This window comes from Ixodes scapularis, unplaced genomic scaffold, assembly GCF_016920785.2.
Source record: "Ixodes scapularis isolate PalLabHiFi unplaced genomic scaffold, ASM1692078v2 PGA_scaffold2__306_contigs__length_199485367, whole genome shotgun sequence".
Taxonomy (NCBI): Eukaryota; Metazoa; Arthropoda; class Arachnida; order Ixodida; family Ixodidae; genus Ixodes; species Ixodes scapularis.
Window position 1 is genome coordinate 198,898,932 of NW_024609857.1, and position 25,082 is coordinate 198,924,013.

Sequence of the window (25,082 nt, forward strand, 5' to 3'; positions counted from 1 at the left end):
TGGCAATGTCGTCTACAGAACAAAAAAAAAACAAAACAAAAAAAAAACGAATTAATGTTGTCGTTATTGTTAAAACAAAAAAAAAAAAAAAAAAAAACAGAAAGGGTGTGCGGCAACAGTGTGCTCAGCCCATGCTGTACGGCAGCAGTATTGTGGCTGTGGCATGTTTCTGCTTCACCGGTTTCCCCTCGATCGAGGCCTTCGTCGGAAATAATCTGTGAATTTAATTCAAAACGACTTCTCGCCTGCAAGCTGCAGCCGCGTGTTTCCTGGACATTTTATTCACGGCGGATGAACCGCGCATATCGGTGCCCATGGTACACCTTGAATACGCTCGATATTAAAGTCACCTTATCCTTACCGGTTCTATCAATGCATCTGTAATCAACGCATCTCCCGCTTTTTTTTCTTTTTTTTTTTTTTGGGGGGGGGGGAGTGGGGGGGGGGGGGGGGCGGGGGGGGGGGAGGGCGTTCTACGCATAAGTGGTAATTTATGAATTTCTTTTTCCCAATAACTTTTCCGCTTTCGCTGGTCCTACAAAAAAGACCAGACAACGCGGCCAACATCGACGCGAAGATATCACCTCTAACTACCCAATCTCTTCAAGTATGCCCCCATCCTTTATAACCTAGCGCCAAAAAATGAAAGGGTCAAGAAGGTTCGAAATTATTCGCGCAGAGAGAGGTGAAAAGCGCGCTCGAAGTTGGTATATGCGTGCCGTTTTGTCGCGTGCTATTTTGACGCCGTGCTGTTTTGGCACGTGCTCTTTTGTCGCCCTGCCGTTTTGACGCTGTGCTGTTTTGTCGCGTGCTATTTTGACGCATGCTGTTTTGTCGCCGTGCTGTTTTGTCGCCGTGCTGTTTTGACAATGTGCTGTTTCGACGCGTGCTGTTTTGACCGTGCTGTTTTGTCGCGTGCTGTTTTGTCGTGTGCTGTTCTGTCGCGTCTCGCCTTCCTCCATGTAAGTCAGGCCAAAACCTAGGTTGCATCGTTCTAACCTTTTTTCCATCTCACTGAGGTATATCATAAAGAGCAGGGGAGACAATGGGCAACCCTGTGTAAGACCTCTTTTTATTGCTGCTGGTCTTGTAGTTTTGGCTTCCCATGTTATAACCACCCTATTCTACGCATAAACCCGTTCAAGAAACTTAACAATGGTTCCCTTTAGTCCATATCTCTTCAGTTGGCTCCAGAGTTTTTCCTGATTCACATTGTCATATGCCCCTTTGATGTCTAAAAATGGTACCCATAATGGCCTTTGACTTGTCACTGCTATCCCTATGCACTGAGTGATTACGAATAAATTATCATCTAGTCGTCTATTTTTCCTGATACCGTTTTGAAGCTCCCCTATAATATGCTTTCTCTCTGCCCATTCTTCCATTCTTCTTTTTCCGATTTTCATAGGTAGCCTGTATATTACAGAAGTTACTGTGATTGGTCGGAATGATTTGACACTGTCTTTGTCTCCCTTGCCCTTATATAATAATCTCATCCTGCTCGATTTCCAGTCATTGGGTACCTCCCCTCCCAGAAGTATCTGGTCAATCACCTGCCTTAGTTTCAATTCGCTTGTTTTGCCTAGAACTTTTATCAACCTCACTGGTATGCCGTCTGGACCTGTCGCAGTTCCAGCCAGAACCATTCCTTGTGCTTTCTCCCACTCCCCAGTAATCATTTCCTCTTCTTCACTAAGATCCTCACCTTGTGTTGTGTAGACGCTACCATTCCCTAAGGCCTGATTTAATTCTAACTCCGAAAATGCTGCTTCGATTGTATGTATATTGTATTCTCTTGCCTCTTCCCCCTCTACCTTTGTCCCTTCCTGTGTGGTTAGTATCTGCTAGTACCCCTCGATCTTTTTTCCCTGCGCACTGATGTGTTCCCAAAACCTCTTTGCCGCATTCCTATCCTTCTGGCTTATCTCTATCATCCACTGGACCCCTGCCCTCCCAATTTTGGCCTGTATTAATGCTGATGCCTCCCGCTTTCTTTCCTGAAATTCCTCCCATTTTGACGCTATTTCAGCTAGTGTGGCCCCCTTTTTCTTTGCTTATCTGTGTTCTTTAGATGCCGCCTGGCGTCTCGATATTGCGGCCTTTAATCCCACCATCTTTTGAGCTTGGGTTTCAGTTTTCTTCCTCCTTGTTTGATTCAATATTTCTCTAACTCTTCTTTGAAAACACTAATTAAGTCTTCATATGTCCATTCTTTTTCCGGTTGCTTGGGTACTATGTTCTCAATTCGCTTAGATACCTCCTGTAGTTGTTTATCATTTAAGTTATTTCTCTCTTCTTGTTTCTGATTTTGCATTTCTGGTTTGACTGTTCTAAATCTGATCTTGATTCTTTAATGGCCGCTCCCCAGACTTTTTGTGCCTTCCTCATCTATTTCCATGCCTCCTAATCTGTTGCATATCTTACGCGACATTAAACAGTAGTCAATAGTCGAGTGAGAGTTCTTTCTTTCGCATGTTATTTTTCCATCACATTTTACCTGAGCATTAACCAATACCAGATCAAGAGCTTTGCAGAACTCCTCTAACGTCCTCCCTGTTGTGTCTGTATGTCCATCAAAGTCTTCCAGATGTGCATTCATGTCCCTTCCCTACCGAAAAATCCGGTATAACTTTTCACTATCCGGAGTATGGAACCGGAACTTTGTTACTGGAAACCCGAAATCCCGATTGCAGACAAAGGAATAATTTCGGAAGACAGAAATTTCAGACAGATTCCAGATAGAATCCAGATAGATTTCCGGTTCCATAATCCGGATAGCGAAAATTTATACCGGATTTTTCGGTAGGGTTAAGATAATTATTTCCTTGTTAGTACCGATTTCCCTAACGTCTCCTGATATACATGTCAAGTGTTCTGCATTTTCCTCCCCTGCATCACTCCCTGTTTTTAGATACACAAAACCCAGGATTGTGTCCAAACCCCCAATATTGCCTTTGACCCACATGTGTTCCCTGCAGCCCTCTAGTTCCCTTTCCTAGTCATGACCCTTAACTAACACCCCTAATCCCCCTCCCTTGCGTTGCCCCTTTGGCCCGGTTGCATGCCATCTAAAGATATCCCGGTATGCATGGTGGTTCTTCCATATCCCTCAGATGTGTTTCTGCTAATCCATACACTCCAAAGTTTTTCGCTCTCTAATTGCTCCTCAATCTCCTCCCACTTTATTCTGTTCCTGTCCCCCTGCATGTTTATGAACCCTATGTTAAGCTGTTTCTTTTTCCTAGTCCTGCGAGGCTTCCTCTCACCCTCCGAAACCCTCCCCTCTGTATCTACATTTTGGCCCCCATTCACAATGGCACCCTCAGGGCTCCGGGACCCCCAAAAAATGTACGATGTGACGTCCAATCCTATCACCTACCATGCTCCCAGTGGTTCCACTGTAGTGGATGCCCCATGTAAAAGGGTCGGAGCGAGTCTCGTACACCACCCTGTTTACTTCCATTACTCCGTACACAAATCGTCGGCTCAACCCCCTTATCACCAGGTTAGCTTCCACCACCCGCTTCTCTATCTGCAAAGACTGTCCCCAGACCTCTGGGACGGTGCATATTTGCGCATGTACAGTCTCGGAGACGTCCCTTTGCCTACGTAACCCCAACTCTATCTGCCTGGCGAGGTTCTGGCTCCGTCCATTTAACACATCATTTAGTCCTCCGTGTACTACAACTAGGTTCTCTCCCTCCCTGTTTTCCCACACCACCTTATTCGCTTTGGCCATAGCGTTTACAGTGCACTTTTCTGACTGAGCCACTACATTTATCCTCCCATCCCCTTTCATTCTGTCCAGCAGCCCCTCCCTAACCTTTGTTATGTTTGAGTCCCCTACCACCAGCACCCTCTTAACCCCCGACTGCCTGTCTTCACCCCCTCCAGTTATCTGTGCTTTCTCTGCCTCAACTTCTGCTGCCTTCCTCGAACCCTGCTCTACTGCAGCACTATACAGCTGTGCAGCTCCTTTCCTACACAGTCAAACACCTCATCACTATTTAACTGGCCCCCTATGTCTGCCACCCCCCCGCCGTCTTCTCTGCCACCTCCCCCTTTTCCTTATTAACTACTCCTCTCAGTTTCTGCACCATCTCCTCACACTTCTTCTTATGCTCCTCCAACTCCACCTTCCACTCTTTTCCCTGTCTAAGCTCCTCTACCTGTCGCTCAAGCTCACCTCTCTGTTCCCGTTCTCCTCTCAGCTCTCCCGCCACGCTCTCTACCTTACTTTCCCATTCCCTGGTCATCTCCTCCACATCCGCTTCGGGCCTCTTAATCAAGTCTCCCACCTGCGCCTCGAGCTGTACCCGCTTCTCCCGCTCTACCTGTTGCAACTAACGTCGGATAACCCTCTGTTCGCGTTAGACGAACAGGGAGTAGAAGCAGAAAAGAAAGAAGTCTGCTAAGCTGCCCCGGCACGTGCGTACGAAAAGCGGGGAAAAGGAAAAGAAGGACGACGACGACGATGAACGTGAACGATTGAACGTTTTGACCTTGCAAGCTTTCGAATGCCGATGTATTATTCTCAGCGGTGTAAATATTAAAGCGTTGCTCGTTGTGTGACAATGAAACGATTACTGTGACGACCCGCAGCGACTGCAACAAAAATTGGTGCCGAAACCCGGGACTGACATCGCTGCGGATACTTCAAAGCTGGAACGTGATTGACTCTTCACGTACAATCGAAGACCTCAAGAAAAAACGCAAGGCCATCCGGTCACAGGTAACTCGACTGGTGAACGACGCGGAAGGGTTGCTAAGGGCCCCAGGACCGAACGTAGCTGAGCTAAAGATGCTCATTGAACGCCTGACACAAGCTCAGGGCCAACTTAACAACGTCGATTCCGCCATCGAACCTCTTGTTTCGGAACTAGACGAAGATGCTGAATCCGCGCAAGTCGTTGAGTACGCAGACAAGATTGTCATATACATAACCAAGCTGAAGAGCCAGTTAAGGCGCTCGACGGGAGCGGGGCATTCCGCCAGTGCCAGTCAGTTGAACGAAAACGGAGACAGACTGGCAGCATCAACATCAAAAAAGGTCAGACTTCCAAAGCTGGAACTAATCAAGTTCAACGGACATCTGAAAAACTGGCTGCCTTTCTGGAACCAGTTTGATGCCGCAATCCACCAAAACCCCGACTTGACATCGTGCGACAAGTTTAACTACTTAAAGGCGGCACTAACAGGGGATGGAGCGGCAGCCATTGATGGACTTCAGCCCACAGCAGAGTGCTACGCAGACGCCATCGAACTCCTACAGCGGCGGTTCGGGAATCAAGAAGCGCTAATCCAGGATCACATGGAAAGCCTCATGGACATACAACGTGTTCCACCTCAGCGCAACGTCAGAATCCTGCGGCGATTGTATGATAGCCTGCAAGCTCGCATCCGGGGTCTCAAGGCACTGGGCGTGAGCGAAGAATCCTACTGTTCAATGCTTTACCCGGTGCTCCTTCGAGCGCTCCCAAGAGAAATGACCATCGAATACCACCGAAAGACACTGCAGGGTGAGGCTGAGAGTGCCACCACCAGTAGATCTGCACCAGCGTCACAGACAACTTTAGGACCTACCACAGATCGCACACATCCGAGAGCGCTTCGGACTCTCCTCGAGTTTCTGCACATCGAGGTGGAGAGTCAGGAAAAGGCATCTAAAGAACGGCCAGAGGAGGTTGGTGGTAAGTCTACACCCCATTTCACCAAGCGCGAGGCGCAGAAGACGTCTACAGATCCCGACATGCCACGAACCTCTACTGCTACGGCTCTGCATGGTGTTTTGGAAGGTCTCGAATGTTTCTTCTGCAGTTCAAAAAAGCATGGAACACCCGACTGCAACTCAAGGATAACGCTAGCTGAAAAGACGCGCAGGCTACAAAACGCCCAGAGATGCTTCCGGTGCACGAAAGTGGGGCACATGGCAAGGATCTGTCGAGGTACACCCTGCTGCAACAGGTGCCGAGGCAGACATACCTCCAGCATGTGCGACCCAGATTATACTCGGAGACGATCTGCCGACGGATTCAACGCACAGCAAAAGAAAGACGAAGCACCAGTTAGCCTACATGTAAACGAAGAAAACAAGCCGGCAGTACTCTTACAAACGGTTACTGCGGTGGTGGAAGGCAAAAACAGGAAAAAGCGAGCTCGAATTCCCTTTGACAGTGGTAGCCAGCGCTCCTTCATCACGAAAGAGTTATCGAGGAGTTTCGGTTGCAAACTGCTCGGGACCGAGATCCTGACGGTCGGAGTGTTCGGAGGCAAGAATAGGGAACGAACGTACCGCAGAGTCCAAGTGATTCTGCGCAACCAACACAGTGGCAAGGAATACAAGATCGACGCCCTCGAGACGCATTCCATCTCCGAGCAAGAACTCCCTGGCCCTGAGAAGGACGTCATTGGAAAAATGGAAGAACTCGGGCTTACTTCGGGTGACGACGTGAACGGACTGGACTGTGGCGGAGTAGCGATACTACTGGGATCGGAACATTACTGGGAATGTATAACAGGAAGGATCCAACGACTGAGCAACAGCCTCACCGCAGTGGAAACCGCCTTTGGCTGGGCAATACATGGATCCACACAGTTGACTTCCGATACTGTTAATTATTCCCAGGTGATAGTGCTCATATCTGCTGTAGACGAACAAGAACCATCCATCTTGAGGAGATTCTGGGAGCTTGAAAGTGTGGGATTACTCGAAGAGACGGACCGAGATCAGTCAGATAATGACATCATGCGACGCTTTGAAGCAAGCATCGCCAAGACGAAGGGAAGGTACGAGGTTGGCCTCTCTTGGAAAACGGACGTGCAACTAGAATGCAACCGAGATGTGGCGTGGAAGCGCCTGGAAAGTCTACGAAGGAAGCTAAGCAAAAACCCAGATCTCATGCGAAGGTATGACCAGGCTATCCGGCTGTACGCAGATAACGGGATGGCCGAGAAGGTTGAACAGATAAACGGCTCCGAAGGAAGTGCTTATTATATGCCACACCAAGCTGTTCTACGAGAGGATAGCAGCACGACAAAAATGAGGATCGTGTTCGACGCCTCTTCGCACGGACCGAATTCCAGATCATTGAACGACAACCTTGAAGGCGGTCCGAACCTGAATCCAGACCTGGTGGCCCTACTCTTGAGGTTTAGGCAACATCGGGCAACACTAATTGCAGACGTCGAGAAAGCCTTCCTTCAGATCGGTGTACACGAGGAGGACCGCGACGCCTTGCGGTTTCTCTGATATAAAGAACCGCCTCACCCAGACCAACCAACCCCAGAAGTCGAGGTCTGGCGTATGACAAGGGTAACGTTGAGTACCACATGCAGTCCTTTCCTATTGGGAATAACCCTACAGCACCATTACCAAGTTATGGAGAGCGAGTTCCCACAAACAGCAGAAAAACTGAAAAAAAATCAGTATATGTGGACGACCTCTTGACCGGCACAGAAAGTAAGGAGGCGGCCCAGAAGTTCTACGCCGAGGCGACCAAAATATTCGAGGCAGCTGGGATGAAGCTTCATAAGTGGGGGTCCAACAGTGCGGTCCTAAAGAAAATGCTGGAGGACAACGTATCGGAAGAGAGAGCCCTTGGACAGCTGACGGGAGTGGTGAAAGTGCTGGGTATAACCTGGGAGTCGAACGAAGACAAACTGTCTTTCACAACAGAACAGGTGGTCGAGTTTACAAGCCAACGCAGAAACAACAAACGATTCGTGCCCCAGACCACGGCGCGACTCTACGACCCACTAGGTTTCCTCTCTCCTTTCGTGACCCGAGCCAAGATTTTGTTTCAAGAGACCTGGAAGCGGAACCTGCGTTGGGATGATGCACTGCCGGGTGAACTGATGGGAGACTGGGAGAGCTGGTGCGACGAGCTCACCTAACGGGGTCAGATCAGCGTGCCCAGGTACTACGACAGCGGACTGAGCAACATAATCATACACAGAGCGTTGCATGTGTTCTCCGACGCCAGCTCTTCCGCCTACGGATCGATTATTTTTCTGTGTTCAACTGACGACAGGGGAACGAAGAAGGCGACAATATTGCTCGCTAAGTGCCGCGTCGCCCCCTTGAAGGAGATTTCCTTGGCGAGACTGAAGCTCATGGCAAGCTTGATCGGATCGAGACTACTGAAGTACGTCAAGACATGCCTCGAAATCCAGGTGGACGAAGTTCACTTTTCGACGGACTCGATGATCACTTTGCACTGGATAAGAGGAGAGGCCTACAGGTGGAAAACGTTTGTCAAAAACCGAGTACTGGAGATACAAGGAAACTCAGGGGACGCAAAGTGGCACCACTGCCCGGGTAAGGAAAATCCCGCAGATTTGACGACCCGAGGGCTGAAAGCTGATCGACTGCTTTTTGCTTCACTCTGGTGGACCGGACCAACTTGGTTACAGCTTCCAGCAACCGAATGGCCCGAAGAAACTGTTGGGGTGCTTTCCCACGACGAGCTCGAGGAGAAAGCTTCGAAAGTTGTAGTCACGCTAGTGCCTGCAGACACTTTCGTGGGGTTCATGGACAGCTCGAGATTCAGTTCGGCGGCGAGACTGCACCGAACAACAGCCTGGGTGCTTCGGTTTGTCCATAACCTTCGATCACCAATCAAAACTACTGGACCGCTGAGCGCTGAGGAGATCCAAGCAGCACAAACCGTTTGGATAAAGAAGGCACAAAGCTCGACGTTTGCCTCCGAGATTAGTTGTGCAGCTGAAAAAAAAAGCAGCGACGCCTGGTTCAGCCTTGCGAAATTTCCAAACATTTGTCGACCAAGAGGGAGTGCTCCGGATCAAAGGCCGTATCCGATCAGCAAACCTGACTCGTGATGAACGTGAACCCATCCTGCTGCCCAACGAACACCGGCATTCTGCCTTGCTGACCATCGAAGCTCACCGACAGGTGATGCACGGGGGGCCACAAGACACTCTCATCCAGCTTCGCGAAAGATACTGGGTCATCCGCGGAAGGCAATTGGTGAAGAAGGTAGTGCATGCTTGCGTTACCTGCCAGAGGTTCAGTGCCACTCCTGCCAGTGCTCCAAAGGGACCTTTGCCGAGTACAAGAACCACGCAGGCTGATCCCTTTGAGGTGGTCGGCATAGACTTTGCGGGGCCGATGTACGTGCAAAAAAATGAACTCACGCATAAGTCATGCATCGCCTTGTTTACCTCTGCCGTCACGCGCGCGGTGCACTTGGAGCTCGTGCCGGACGTTTCGACAAAAAGCTTCTTGCTTGCGTTCCGAAGGTTTGTGTCGCGAAGGAGTTTGTGTCGCATCGTGTACTCGGACAATGCACTGTCCTTCAAGAGGGCGTCCAATGACTTGGCCAAACTCTGGAAGACGCTCCGACACCCAGAGGTGGTAGACCACTTCGCCAACGCGAATATTGTGTGGCGCTATATTGTTGAGCGGGCGCCATGGTGGGGAGGCTTCTACGTGCGACTCGTCCGATCGGTGAAAGTTGGGCTCAGGAAAGTTATCGGTAAGAAATGTTTGGACTCGGAAGAATTACATACAGTTCTATGCGAGATTGAAGCCGTAGTAAATTCACGGCCTCTCACATTTGTCTACAATGAGATCGACGAGGGCGAGTCGCTCACTCCTGCAAGCTTCCTCATGGGACGAAGGCTGACGGCGCTTCCGGTGGCGGAGAAAAAAGACTTCGCTTCGTCACCTGAGGTGCTCCGCCAGCTTTGGAGACGCAGCAAGGAGGTTCTTAACAGATTTTGGGAGACGTGGCGATCGGACTATCTAAGAAAGCTCCGATCCGCCTATGAGAGAAAGCAACGGAAATGCACACCCATTCAGGTTGGACAGCTTGTCCTGCTTAAAGGGGCCCTCCGGAGCGTTCTGCGATGGTCTATTTATGGCGGTAACTCAATCTACAGGCCCTAAGGATCCTAAAAATCATAAAATTACCGTCATGCGCGGCGGATTTCCCTATTAAAATTGATATCAAAGTCCCCGGCGCGCCCCCCTTTCTGAGATGACCCCAGAAAACGGGAGGGGCATCTATTTACGCGTCAGCCAATAGCAAGCGAAGGATTCCGGCGTCACTGTGCGTCACCGACGCGGCCGTCCGCCGACCCGCGGAGAAATCTCTCGAACACGCGCGGACCGTCGTGAAGGGGCCCGGACTTCGTGCTCGGCAGTCGTCGTTCGTCGCACCGCACCGTCGCCCTGCTACTGCAATACGCAGTCGCATTCCACAGATGACAAAGAAAAGTTTGACTCGTTGACGTGGAAGGATTGCAAAACTCGCTTCGGAGTGGGGATCCACGGGAAGAAGGAACACGTGTACCGCAAACGCACGCCTGTAGACGCCCCGGGAAGCAGACGAGCCGACGCGCCGACGCATCACCCCCTAGCAACAAGCTTGCGGGGAGAAAACATAGCTCGCTGGTTTTGGAGCGATAATTGCGGACTATGCCTCTTGCACCACAATCAGTTTACGTTTTTCTCAAACTCTAATTTACAACAAGCTTAAAAAGTGCTGCAATAATAACGTTCGCATTCACCGCGAGATGCAGCATTTCCATTGGTCAAGTTTTAGCGATGGGCAGGGAATGGGGGATTGTCTTCTAAGAGAAAATAGTCTCGATATATTTCTACTGGCATCTGCTTAATAAACGGTTTTGTAATCTAAAACTTTGTATACATATTAACCTACGCAATATAACAACATAAACAGACGATCGCAGAAAGCTCCGGAGGGCCCCTTTAAGGAGCAGCTTTCACGTTTGCTGTGGAAGATGGGCAGGATTGATGAGGTGTTTTTCCGTCGGGATGGAAAGATTCGTTCATGTGTCGTGCGTTTAAACAGGGGATTGTTGCTGAAACGACCGGTACAATTGCTTCATCCAATAGAAGTAACTGAAATTTAGAATGGGTTCGAACCCATTCGGTGGAAAGTGTGTTGCAACTAACGTCGGATAAACCTCTGTTGGCGTTAGACGAACAAGGAGTAGAAGCAGAAAAGAAAGAAGTCTGCTAAGCTGCCCCGGCACGTGCGTACGAAAAGCGGGGAAAAGGAAAAGAAGAACGACGACGACGATGAACGTGAACGATTGAACGTTTTGACCTTGCAAGCTTTCGAATGCCGATGTACTATTCTCAGCGGTGTAAATATTAAAGCGTTGCTCGTTGTGTGACAATAGAACGATTACTGTGACGACCCGCAGCGACTGCAACACTACTCGTATCTCCCGCTTCAACTCCTGAACCGTATCCGCCCATTCCCTTCCTATTCTCCCATAACCAAGTTCTACCTTCTCGCAACTCCGGCAGGTAAAGCTGCCCTCCTCGGCTTCTGCTGCAGTTTTGAACACCGTCTCCATCATGCAGCACCAACGGCCACACTCTCCACATTCTACATTGGGTCCTTCTTTTACTTTAGGCTGCGCATCCTTCTTCTGTCGCGTATTCACCATTGTCTACCGACACACAGCGCGACCCCACGACAAATATCCCACCAAAACTCAAAACCAAGAAAGCCTGGGTACGCCACTGCCCACACAACCAACTAGGCCGCCAAAAGCTTCAAATGTGTAGGTGGTTCGGTCTCGTGGCCCTACCTAAAAAGCCTGCTTTAACCCGACTATCCTATCGCTCCTTTAAAAACTGCTTTCGTGTACCCATAAGACCACTAGCATAAGACCAAAAATGCTTTGCAGTAGGCCTGTAAAACCTGGAGGATCAACCCCAATGGGGTGGGCCTATTGTCTTTAGCGCGCAACACCACCAACGAAGAAGATCCAACAAGCAAGCCTATCCTATCACTACCTTAAAAACTGTTTTCTACTACCCCATAAACACACCCGCAACTAAATACACCAAAAATAACTTAGCTTCGCAGGAGCTCCAGAAAACACGTCCTCTTTGTCAGCTGACGAGTCGGCATCGTCATCGTCACGTGACGATGACGATGGTGATGCCGATGCCGATGACGTCACTGATGACGTCATCAGGGACGATGACGATGCGGATGCCGATGACGTCATCAGTGACGATGACTGTGCCGATGACTTCACTGATGACGTCACTGATGGCGTCATCAGTGACGTCACGCGTCCCATAATGCACCGCGCGGTTAGCCAACGGCGACGCCGATGCCGACACCGACGGCGACGCTGACGCCGCTCAAGCCGGAAACGGGCGCCTAAGAGTTGCGTTTTAAAAGCGACCTGTGAAATACATCTTTGACGAAAATTTGAGATTGTTTCCTGTAGGGCGCCGATTTTTACGGGCCATTTTAGATCGAGCCTGGTGACTTGGGACACCCTATATACCTGGTCGGAATGATCATAGTCTAAACATAACAGTGTACCACGCTACGAAAGCATGTTTGCTAATTATTTTTCGTTCGAAGGATTTCACTATGGAATCGGTTCACGGAAGAACATGTGTGCTGTTTGAAGGAGGATGTGTTTTTCTTTAAATCTTCGTAAATCCTCTGATGTAACGGCTCCTATACACTGCCGGGTAATTATTGAATAAAGAATGAAGAACGTCACAGAAAGAGCATAGATCTGAAAGCGCGTGACCAGATAGATGACTTGACTGGCGTTACGAGGTTATGTCACGTCGTCACGTGACGGCAAGTCAGTCATCTCGAGAGTACTTTGAGATAGCCGTTTGTCTGAGGGATGCTCACAAGAATTTGGCAGGAATCTAGTGTCGATATACACCGTTCACTCAGCGCGAGCTCGCTGGCTTCTGCAGTGATTTGGTTGCGTGCTCCTGCGCGGTCATGATTATGTTAGCTGGGGCAGAACGTTCGCGCCAAAAGGGGAGCTTCTAGTCTCAACTTAAGGCTGAACAGAGTTTAGTATCCCATTTTAAGCGATGTTGATGCAAGGATGGGCGAAATACATGCAAATATGTATCGAAATACAAATACAAAATACTTCGTCAAAAATGTATTTAATAGACCCTTTCCGAAATTCAGTCTGGCCACTTTGATCACTATCATCATCTGTGGAACGGCATCTGTGCCATACGAATGGCGGCCTTCTAGTGACTGATAAAGGAAGACGTTGAAGATGCTCCTAAGCGGATATTGCGAGGCCTGTACGTTCGGGGGTCAGTACGAAGCGAAGTAGGGCTGGAACACAAGAGCTACGTAAGCGTTTATCTCTAATTGCTCAGATTCAGTCAATCTGTCGTGGCACACAATCGGCTTTAAAGCACTTTGGTGTACAGAATTTTCTCGAGGCATCTCAGTGGGTTGGAGCTTTGTTCTGAATGCACGTTCTTGGTCACCATCGACCTGAAAGTGATCGAGAAAGAACTCACACTGAACAATTCCTCGCATGCCGTCGACTTGCGAAAGTGACGGTGCCGATACAAGTTCATTTCCGCCATTGATAGGGCAAAACCTAAACTGCTCTACGAACCACCAGATGGCACTGAATTTCTGAAAGGGTCTATTACAAATCTAATTACATTTCCAAAGAAGCATTTAAGTACATGATACAAATACAACCAAATGTATTTGGTCTCCTCCAAATACTTTTCCAAATACATTCCTCAAAATTTGCGTCATCGACTTCAGGGCACCTGCAACGGATTTCTTGGTATCTCATTCTAATTTTGCATCGCACACTCGGGAGTTAGTGTGCGAGGCTCTAGCAACGTAATAGAAATATAATCACAAAAAAATGTGGTCAGCTTGGACGTAATAGGTGAAAAAAGTACAGAGCTTCAAGCAGCTTTTTGTCGATTACATTTTGGTATAGACCAACAAAGAACCGAGACGACCAAGGCGCGCAGCACTAGCTAGAGAATTTCTTTATTGTTGGAACTCGCACCAGTTACGAAAATCTGGACGACCCGGGCATTTAGATTGTTCCAGGCAAAAATGTGGATGGAAATCAGGCTGGAAAGCATCACAAGTTGTCACAGGCACTTATTTAGCCAGGCTGCCAGTAAACGTCGATTTCGTCACTATTCTTGCCCTGGGCTAGCACCGTAATCACAAAGTCACTAAACGCTTGTGCTTCATTGAGAGACACTGCATTCGGTGCAGAACGTAGTTTTCTTGCTGCTCTGGACAGTGACAATAAATTTGAGGGATGTATTTTTACCCACAAAATTGCATTTAATTAAATTTTATTTGAAATACGCACGTATTAGTATTTAAATACACACGTCAAATACATTACCAGATTTGTAATTAAATACAAATGCAAAATACACAAAGTATTTGAAATACGTATTTCAAATACTTGTATTTGAAATACAGTTGATGCGATGTTTGCATTCAGATTAGTTTTACCTTATCAATGAGGGACCCGGTCGCAAAACACATGCCACGCAGGTGCTTGTACAATGTCTTTGCGCCAAGGTTTGCAGTTGGATGAAGGACGATTGGTTACTTAAATTGTCAGTCAATTAATTGATTGATTGGTAAAGTATTACGGACGGTTTATACTATCTAGTGACTCTACAGCGTGCCCACCAATTCGGATGACGCCTTTAAAGCAGTGGTGGACAAGAAACTCGATAATAATATTTAAAGTTACTGAATACCTGCTCAATAAAATGTTTAGAGCACTACGAAAGATGTTTTCCCTGCAAAATATTTGGAGTAGAGTATAAATACTGGCACCTGTAATTCAATTACCTCCGAAACTAGTTACGTATTGCGTAATTTGCATCTGCATCCATGACACTAGAATGTTTTATTTGAAAGCAACGGAAGCAAACAAAATAAAATCGCAGTGACATTCTATGCAGCCCTAGTACAAAGAGGATACCTCGCTGGTGCATGTTACAAGATGTGTTTAGACAAAAGAGCAAAGTGAGGTAACTCTATCCATAGTAACTTCGCTGATAATTCCATCTTCTGGTGGTTTTATAATGCACACCTTTGAGGCATCGTTTTACTGAGCACCGCGAGTCACTATGTTCGGAGTTCGCATTAAACGAGTTTCATATTATACGCAAAATAATGACTGAATAACAAGGAGGGCTGATATACAATAGGTCTGGCACTTGCGGCGCCTTTTTCAAATAGGGTACCACACCCGCTGCATAAAAAAATAGCTAAACTTAAAAAGGAAGGCAGATGTGAACACGAGGATGCGCTACTGTTTTTCTCGCGGTTGTTCATTTTTGTATTCTTTCTTCATGCTAAGTTGCATGAACCCTTTCAAGAAGGCTTTCAACTATGGGGCGATTCATTGCTCGCACTTTGGGACCCCATAGGAAGCGAGCAAGCCGGCCGTGTCGCGGCGGTCGCCTATTGTTCGCCGCGACCTGGCGGTAGCCGCCGCAGGAGCATCGGGCAGCAATGGCGACGAACAGCACGGCGGACAGTGTCCCCGTCGTGATTACGGCGGAATTTAAGGCAGTTACGAGTTCGGAAAGTTCCTTCGGAAGCCGGTGCCGCCGGCTCAGAATCATCGCGAAGTAATAGCAACGAACAGCACAGAGGACAGTGGGCGACTAAGAATCCGGAAAGCTTCTTCGGTAGCCGGTGCAGAATCATCGAGGGGAAGCAGTGGCGATTAGCAGCACAGCGGACAGTGTTCCCGGGGTGATTACGACGGTGTTTAAGGCGGTTACGAATCCAGAAAGCTTCTTCCGTGGTGCCAATATGACGAAGAGAAAACTGTTTCATGAATCTGGCCGCGTGTGCGACGTGAAGGACGTCCGTTTCGACGGACAAGTGGATGTCACGGAGCGCCGTACTCTGCAAACAAAATTAAGCGCGCCCGCAAAAAAAATTTGTTGGCGTTGAGTGGACCGCGGTAATTATGTACGTTTATTTCTGAATCAGCTTGACAATAACTGGGCGATTTTTTTTCGCGCCGTTCCGCGATTCTCTTTACTATCTTCCTGTAGGCTGATGGAAACATCCAACGGTAGGCTTAGGAGGGCGACCGCATTCCGCTTCTCGATTCCGGTGAAGTATTTGCTGCATGTTTGCCGTCGGTGTCGATGCTGCTCCATCGTCGCTAGAAGAGAAAAAGAGTTAATTGTATTATTCGTCAGCAGCTTAAACAAAGCGCGAACTGGAAGGTAAGAAACACCACTAACCTGTATGGACGCACAAGTCGTACCCAGGTCGCGCAGTACTCCGCCTCGTACGGCTTCGAAGGGACGATGTAGTACTTCGTGCCGTGCGCGATCTTGCCGACCACGCAGCAATTGTTGCGGCTTTCTTGGTGCGGAATAGCAATCTCAGAAATCACAGCGCTATCCCACTACAGCCCTTGACTATCACGCACAACCAACGCAGCGACTGCAGAAGATGCCCGATGCAACGGACCCGTTTGCCGCTAGGGGCGCCCTGGTCGGGGCTTGAATTAGATCCGCACGGTTCCTATCCCGCGCGTAGCTTCTTTCCATTCTTATGGCAATCGCCATACTCAGGAAAAAATCGGGTTATCACGGATCTTACAGCAGCAAAGTAAAACATGTAGGCGTTTTTGTTTCGGGTGTTTTTTCGACGATCCTTCTATTTTGTTATTTTTTGGCAGTTTAAGTCTGTATATTTGGTTTTGGCTTGTTTCTTTTTTTAATTATCGGTCGTTTCCTCTTCAAGGTTGCAATAGGTTGAAATCTGCACTGGGGTGTGCCGATTACTATTCCCGTAAAATATTCAATCGAAAATTTGTTTTGGAAAGATTGAAGAATGTACTTGATATAAAAACTACAAGCTACCGGGAAATGTATTTGAGATCGAGTAGCAAATACTCACGATCAAATGGATCTGCAAGAGTGTTGCAGGCGTCACCGAAAAAAGTGAGGGAATACGGAGCTCGTTACGTGCAAATAACGCTTTATAAACCTACGTCACCTCAAAATAAAAGGAACGCGTAGCGCGTTCCTTTTATTTTGAGGTGACCGTTACCGTTAAAAGTAACGCACGTTACTTTGGCGGTACTTTTTCGTTATGAATTTACGCGTTTTACTCGTCTTACCGTACAAGAATGCATAAGCGCCATTTTTCGACAAATATTATGTCGACCCACACCGTGACCTTGTCTTTTCATTGTTCCACCTTCATACTATCAAGAAAAAAGGCAAAAAAACGCACACTCGCAAAAAGACAAAACATTTAAGCGTATTTTTTTTAAATCATGGGAAGATTAAGTAAAGAGTAACGTAGCAATGTTACACGTTACTCGAAAAAAGTAACGTAGTAACGTTCCCGTTACCGTTTAAAAAAAGTAACGAGTACATTACAACGTTACCCGAAAAAATAACACGTTACCGGTAACGCCGTTAGTTGGAAAGGGTTACCGCCAACACTGATTTGTAACATTTCTTTCTTTTTTTTCTTTATTGCGTAACATATCAAATTACTTCCCAAAGTATTTAAACAAACGAGGGGGCTAGAATCCCGCCTCCGGCTAAAAGTTTTTGCATTATTTTATTTAAGGCGAATGAATGACTTATCAGGACTTTCCCGTCCCACCGACGCCGAATTTTTTGTGCCATGTGCTCCTTAAAGCTGTCGCTTTAATCCACTCTCTTGAGTAGAGTATGCGAGATCGGCACAGGTCTGCTTTGAAGGGACTGCATACATTGGCTTGGTAACCTACCGCGCTTCTATTTATCGCAGAAAAGCCCAACGGAGGTGGAAGCATCGCATCAAAGTAAAAAAAAAAAAAAAAATCTTGCATTACAAAACAAAACAAAACCAGCACTTCCGGTCTGGGGACAGCCCCAGACCGGAAGTGCGACCGACGCGCCACCACCGCGCCGTGACGTAGCAGAGATGAGTGAATCTGTCAGGAAGTTTCCAGAAATAAGAGGCGACCACTGAATCTAGCCTTCTGCACAAATCATGCCCGGGATATTTGCATTTTTCTTCCACGCGATTAGAAGGCAAGACGCTGGGGGAATTCATGTGCACTAACATACTGCTTCTAAGAGAGAGTACAAGATTTATAGTGGATTTATAGTCCGCTAGGCTTCTACTGAAAGTTCTTCCGATTTCTTCCACCGCAGTCTCAGGTGTAATACGACATGATTATAGTGGATGTCAATTTAGATGTAAATAGTTTAATTACTGTGCACAAACGTTCGCGGTCTGGAGGATGACATGGAAGCATAGCGGAAAGCAGCTTGCTGGAAATAGAAGTCTCTATTGCATTGCACTGATGTGAAAAAAAATATGGCGTATTTTTGTCTTATTTCTGTGCGAAAATAAAAAAAAAAACAGCGTTTAGAAACCGAACTTTGTGCGTTTTGAGGAGCGCCGAAAGTACATAAAAAACCGGGAAAACCTGAACAATACGAGGCGCCTTACGTCACTCAGCTCGTCCGGGTAGCTTTGTCTTTTCGGAGGCTTTCAAAAGGGGATTACATTTATTAAACCCACTGACCCGAATTACTATACTAAAGCAGTTCATTTTCATTACGACAGGCTCTCTTCAAGCATCTTGCATAGCTCAGCTTGTAATGGTCCGTTCTTTTTTATTTTCGGTTCCTTTCAAAAAGTGAACTCTAAGCCACTGGACCAACCTACCACATTCATAATTTGCGGAAGCGTAGAAGTGGAATTGAGACAAAAGGAAAGATTCGCCCGCGCTATTTGAGGACTCGAAGATACAAAATCGCCTCCCCCCCGCCGCTACCGCTGCCTTTGTGAATCCCGGATAATGAGCTTATCTTGGCTTGTCCCACCCTAAGACGCAGCAACAAAAGAAGTCCCCGGTCGTCGAGATAGCAGAGTGGGAGAGGGGGAAATCGGAAGGGTGGCGAGAAGGATTTTCCTCCTCGTTGGAAAAAGTTTTCGTGGGTCGGTTTTCAGCTAGTGCGGGTACTGGGAAATGTCTCCGACAATCAACAAATGTTTCGTTCTAAAAGTATGTAAAAATGGTCCAGTTTCCAAGTATTCATATTCCATCGGAGGAGCGGTAAGGCTGAGGTCCCACGGCGGCCATCTTGAAGAAGCTTAAAATTTGAACCTTAGATGGCGCCACCGATCCGTCCGGCCGAGAAACTGTGGTGTGTATCGAGGCACCGATGTCCCTGCTAGTCCCCTCTGCACGTCGCATGTTCCCCGCGTGCTCTCGCCCGCGTCACCTGGTGCCAGTGCTGCCCAGTTCACTCGGCTGCTGAGCAAGACATTCTACCCCAGCCAGCTGATCTATCGGAGGATGCCAAGCTGGCAGCTTTTATTCTCAGATATTGTCACGAATGACGAGGTGACGAAGCAAACAATAACTCAGGAAACTGAAATGTTTAATGGGGCGAACTTGTGCCCAAAACAAAAAGGAAACAGAAGATCACAACAAAGCGCCGCGGGCGTCGAAGTCGGCGTAACAGCAGGATTGAACGCTGGGGCGAGACTGACCCCGGACAGCCACGCGGAGCACCTTTTGTACCTTCGTGGGTTTCTGGAACATTCGGCGTAGAATATTTGGCGCGTAAAACATTCTGAACTCCATTCGACGAGAAGGTTCTCGAGCTTACGAGAATGTCGAGTTTAAAGAATAAATACAAGAGGAGTCCGCTCAATGGAATTGAACCCGGAGCCTCCGCGTGATAGCCAAGCGCGGAAACTATTCGGCCACGAGCTCACTCGGCAACGCGCGCGGCATTACTCCCCCCTTTTAAAATTGCATCGTCTCGATGCAACGTGCCAAAAACAAAGCAGTAAAACCAAAAAGTGAAAGCCGTTTACAACTCCCTGTAACACCGAATTAGAGCGCAGCTCTTGAGGAGGAGGAGGGAAGGGTACTGGGGGGGTGAAGTGACCTGGGGGGGTCGCGTGACCTTGGGGGGTCACGTGACGATGCCGATGATGTCATCAGTGACGTCGCTGATGACGTCATCAGTGACGATGACGATGCGGACTCCGATGACGTCATCAGCGATGATGACGATGACGATGCGGATGTCGATGACGTCACCAGTGACGTCACTGATGACGTCATCTGTGACGATGACGATGCGGATGCCCCCCCCGAACTCACGTGACACCCCCAGGTCACGTGACCACCCTCAGGGTCACGTGACCCCCGCCGAGGTCACGTGACCTCCCGATGACGTCAACGTCACTGATGACGTCACCGGCATCCGCATCGTCATCATCACTGATGACGTCATCAGTGACGTCACTGATGACCTCACCGGCATCCGCATCGTCATCGTCATCATCACTGATGACGTCACAGTGACGTCACTGATGACCTCACCGGCATCCGCATCGTCATCGTCATCATCACTTATGACGTCATCAGTGACGATGACGTCATCGGGGAGGTCACGTGACCTCGGCGGGGGTCACGTGACCTGGGGGTGTCGCGTGACTTCGGGGGGGGGGGGGTCACGTGACCTCGGGGGATGGGAGTCACGTGACCTCGGGTGGTCACGTGACTTCAGGGGGTCACGTGACTTTGGGTGTCACGTGACCTTGGGGGTCACGTGACCTTGGGGTGACCTTGGGGGTCACGTGACCTTGAGATGACCTTGGGGGGCACGTGACCTTGGGATGACCTTGGTTACGCCGACGCCGACGCCGACGGCGACGGCGACGGCGACGCCGCTCAAGTTGGGAACGGGCCCCTAAGAGCTGCGCTCTAAAATAATGGCACACAGCGGAGGCTTGTTAAATGAAGTCCCATCGAACGTATGTAAAAAACCCGCAGTTTATGGTCCTATCAGTCGTAGTACGGCTTGAGGCTTACTACGTGGACGACTTCCGGTCGTGGAGGGCGGCAGGATGAAGCCAGTGTTCCGCCGAGTACCATTCGTAGTTCAAATCCGCGAGTCCACGAAGCACTTTGTAGGGTACGAAGTAGCGTTTTAACAGCTTCTCGCAGAGACCGCGACGGCGAATCGGTGTCCACACCCACACCCTGTCTCCGGGCTGGAAGTGGACGTCCTAAAGAAGGTCGTAGCGGCCAGTGTCGACACATTGCTGCGCTTTAATCCGGAGTCTGGCGAGCTGATGGACTTCTCCTGCCCATTGGGCAACCACCTGGGCGTCGTTGCTTTCGTCAAGAGCTGGCATCTGGATAACATCGCGTCCAACATTGTCGTTACTTTGCGACCATGAACCAGTCGAAAGGGTGTCACCCCGGTGGTCTCTTGCACGGCCGTGTTGTAGGCAAATGTGACGTACGGCAACACTTCGTCCCATGTCTTGTGCTCCATGTCGACGTACATCGATATCATGTCGGCGACGGTCTTGTTGAGTCTCTCCGTCATCCCGTTGGTCTGCGGGTGGTACGCCGTGGTGCGGTGATGGCTGGTGTGGCTGAGACGAAGGATTGCTTGTGTCAGCTGGGCCATGAACGATGGTCCACGGTCTGAGATCAGAACTTTGAGAGCGTCGTGCCGGAGGACGTTGGACTCAATGAAGAACTTGGCGGCTTCCACAACAGTCCGTGAAGGAAGGGATTTCGTTTCGGCGTACCGTATAAGATAATCTGTGGCGACGATTATCCAGCGCTTTCCGACATTGACGGCGGAAAAGAGCCAAGTCGATCCATTCGGATCTGCTAGAAGGGTGCAGTCGGCGGAGGAATTGGCTACAAAAGCCGGCCGGCCTCGTCGGAGGTTTCTTGCGTCCCGGGCACTCGTGGCATGGTCGTGTGTATCGGTGGACGGTTTTGGGGAGCTGGGGCCAGTCATACTTTTCACGAATACGGGTCAGCGTCCAGCTGTAACCAAGGTTTCCGGACGTCGGGTCGTCGTGGCAGGCTTGAAAGATCTCTTCTCAAAAGTTGGTCGGGATTACCAGCAGCCATGGCGACTTGTGGCCCCCGAAGTTCTCTTTGTAGAGTAACCCTTGTCAAATGGCGAAGGTTGGCAGGGCTTGTGAGAAAACACGTGGCGTGGTACTCCCGCACCCTTCCAGGTGGTCTTTTAGTTCGCGCAGCTCAGGATCGTCTCTTTGATGTCGTGTCATGTAGTCGGTGTTCACTGCGCCTAGGAAGCACTTGTCATCATCGTCGCCACTGCTGGAAAGCGTTTTGAAGGGTGATTTGGACAGGCAGTCAGCGACGCTGTGCTTGCGGCCTGATTTGTAGACCACAGTCATGTTTAACTCTTGTAGTCGGAGACTCCATCGAGCGAGGCGCCCTGATGGGTCCTTGAGGTTAGCAAGCCAGCAGAGCGAGTGGTGTTCTGTGACCACACTGAACGGGCTCCCGTACAAGTACAAGCGAAACCTCTTGATTGTCCAGATGACCTCAAGGCATTCTTTCTCAGTCGTGGAGTAATTTTTCTCCGTCTTGGACAGTGTCCAACCTGCATAGGCGAGGACTCGCTAGGTGCCTTCGTGCACTTTAACCAGGACCGCGCCAAGTCCTGCGTTAATTGCGTCCGTGTGAATCTCGGTTTCCGCATCCTGATCAAAATCTCCAAGAACAGGGAGTCTGGAGTAGTCGCTTCAGCTCGTCGAATGCTTACTGCTGCTCCTCGGCCCATTCGAACTTCTCGGCGTTCTTTGTGAGGTTCGTGAGCGGTGCGGAAATCCTTGCGAAACCCCGAACGAAGCGCCGATACTAGGCACACAGTCCAAGGAACCTTCGTACGGCCTTCTTGTCTGTCGGCGCTGGAAATGCGACGGCGCGAGTCTTCTCTGGGACTGGGCGAGTGCCTTCGTTACTAAACACGTGGCCTAGGAACTTCAGTTCGTCATAGGCGAACCGACACTTTGACGGCTTGAGGGTGCGTCCGGCGGTCCTCATGGCCTGGAGAACAACTAGTAGTCGTCAAAAGTGCTTGCCGAAGTCGCTGGAAAACACTACGACGTGGTCGAGGTAGACGAGACAGCTCTGCCACGTCAGTCCGGCCAGCGCGGTGTCCATGACACGCTGGAAAGTTGCTGGCGCCGTGCATAGTCCGAAGGGTATCACCTTGAACTCCTACAGTCCATCCGGCGTGACAAAAGTTGTCTTCTCTCGGTCCCGTTCGTCGACTTCGATTTGCCAGTAGCCGTTCTCCAGGTTGATCGATGAAAAGTATCGAGAGTGGCGCAGCCGGTCTAACGTGCCGTCGATTTGGGGGAGTGGATAGACGTCTTTCTTTGTCACCACGTTCAGCTGCCGGTAGTCCACGCAGAACCTAAGCGTCCCGTCCTTCTTAACCAGTACGACTGTAGAGGCCCACAGACTGCTTGAAGTTTGGATTATGTCCTCGTTCAGCATCTGTTGAACTTGCTCCTGAATCATCTCGTTTTCTTTAACGGAGACACTGTACGGCGATCGATGCACAGGGCGCGCGTCGTCCTCGGCAACGATGCGGTGCTTCGCAACGGCGGTTTGGCGCACCTTCAACGATGTCGGAAAGCAGTCGTGGTATTCGGCGAGGAGGTTAATGAGCTGCCGTCGTTTCGGTCCCGGAAGCTTAGGGTCAATGTCGAGCTGCGCCGGCGATGTACTGTCTTGCTGAGGTTGCGAGGATTCGTCAGAAATCGCGACGATTGCGGCGGAGTTTCGGAGTTCCTCGACGTGGCCAACGGCTGCACCTTTCGTCAGGTATTGCATTTCATTTCGGAAGTTCGTCACAAGGACCATAGTCCACCCATCCTGAAGTTCAGCTTCTTCTCTTGCGAAGCGTATTCCTCTTCCTAGAAGCAACTGGAAGCTTCCCTTGAGCAGAACTTCGCCGCAGAAAGCTTCGGTGATGCTGACGGGGACGAAAACACTCGACCGCGGAGGTAAGTTCACGTGGCTTGCGAGGACTCTGACCGCGGATGACGTCGCTTTGAGTTCTTCCGGTGGTGAAACAGGTTTTTGTAGCGCCAACTGGTTTGCTCCGAGGTCGATGATGGCGCCATACTCGCAGAGAAAGTCCATTTCGAGGATAACGCCCCTCGCACATTCTTGCGGAATGACAAACTTCACAGGGCACGTCTCACCGTGGATCTCGAAGCGAGCAGGGCATCTCCGGACTGGTGCGATGAGGTGCCCACCGGCAGTTCTTGTTTGAGGGCCTTCCCACGACGTTGTTACTTTTCGCAGGCGGCGAGAGAGCCTCCAACTCAAGACTGAGTAGTCTGCTCCGGTGTCTACGAGTGCCGATGCGCCGTAGCCGTCGATAATAACGTTTAGATTGTTAAACACCAATGCAGGGGCGTCGTTTTGATGCGTAGCGTCGGGACAGTGGGAGCGCTCCTTCGTTCTTGGAGGCTCTTTGCGTCGTCCGCTCACGGCAACCTCACGTCCGGGAGTTGCCGCGCTTAGTTTTTCCGGCGGAAAATGGGAGACAGCTTGTCACGGCGCGACCGATAGAAGGGCGACGCGGAACGTCGGGGGGGTGGAGAACGTGAACCTCGTGGTGCTGTCGGCGCTGGTGACGGAGGGCGACGGAGGTGTTCCTCGATGTCACGAAGGCGTTCGCCGTATCTTGAGCGAGGGTTGTACGGCGGAAAACCTCGCAGGTCCATTTATCGGTACGGGCACCTTCGGTAGACGTAATCGGCCTCGCCGCAGTGATAACACAGCGGTAGTCCATCGGCCGTGCGCCACACATCCGTCTTTTTAGGGGCTTGTTGTTTGGTGCGGACAAGCTGGGGGGGCTGCCCTTGCCGACGTCGGAAAGTCTGCGGCGCTGGTGGTCACGTTGAGACGGCGTCGAATACTGCCGAGCTACTGGGACGTAGGTCAGAGTGGGCTCCTCGGGTGCTGCTATGCTGGCAGGAGCCTCCGGTTGGAATGCCCGCTAAACTTTCTCCTGAACAAATTCGGCAATCGACAGCGCAGCTGGCTGGTTGTCAGTAGGCAGGAGCTTCCTGAGTTTATTTATTTATTTAAATACCCTCAGGGCCAGTTGGCTTTAAAGGGGAGAGTGGGAATAACAAAATAACACACAAAACGAAACAAAAGGGCAGAATACATAAGGTATCATGGCGGCTCGGGACAATAAAAAGTGGCTATAGCATTTTTGAAAATTTGGGTATCAACAATATAAATTACGGAAGTCGGAAGGTGATTTCATTCCAAAGAAGTTTTTGGGGCAAATGATTGTAGAAATGCGTTGGTATTACATTTACGAATTCCAAGTTTGAGGTGATGATCGATGCGAGGTGAAATGTAGAACGGTGTGGAATAAAAAGACGTTGATTTAAGTACGAGTTAGCATGATACATCTCGTAAAA

General features: G+C 49.5%; 2 protein-coding genes across 2 annotated transcripts in view; one reads left to right on the forward strand and one right to left on the reverse strand.

Moving 5' to 3' along the window:
- LOC120838860 overlaps nt 1-7,893 on the forward strand; it is a 31,599-nt gene extending 23,706 nt beyond the window's left edge. The window contains exons 2-3 of the mRNA XM_040208963.1: nt 4,884-6,906; nt 7,548-7,893. Of these exons, the coding sequence (XP_040064897.1) occupies nt 4,884-6,906; nt 7,548-7,893 (2,369 nt within the window). The remainder of the gene's footprint in view (nt 1-4,883; nt 6,907-7,547) is intronic.
- The window catches only part of LOC8041177 (sarcoplasmic calcium-binding protein 1), a 308,124-nt gene that overhangs the window by 207,988 nt on the left and 75,054 nt on the right, over nt 1-25,082 (reverse strand). The gene's annotated exons all lie outside the window — the stretch shown is intronic.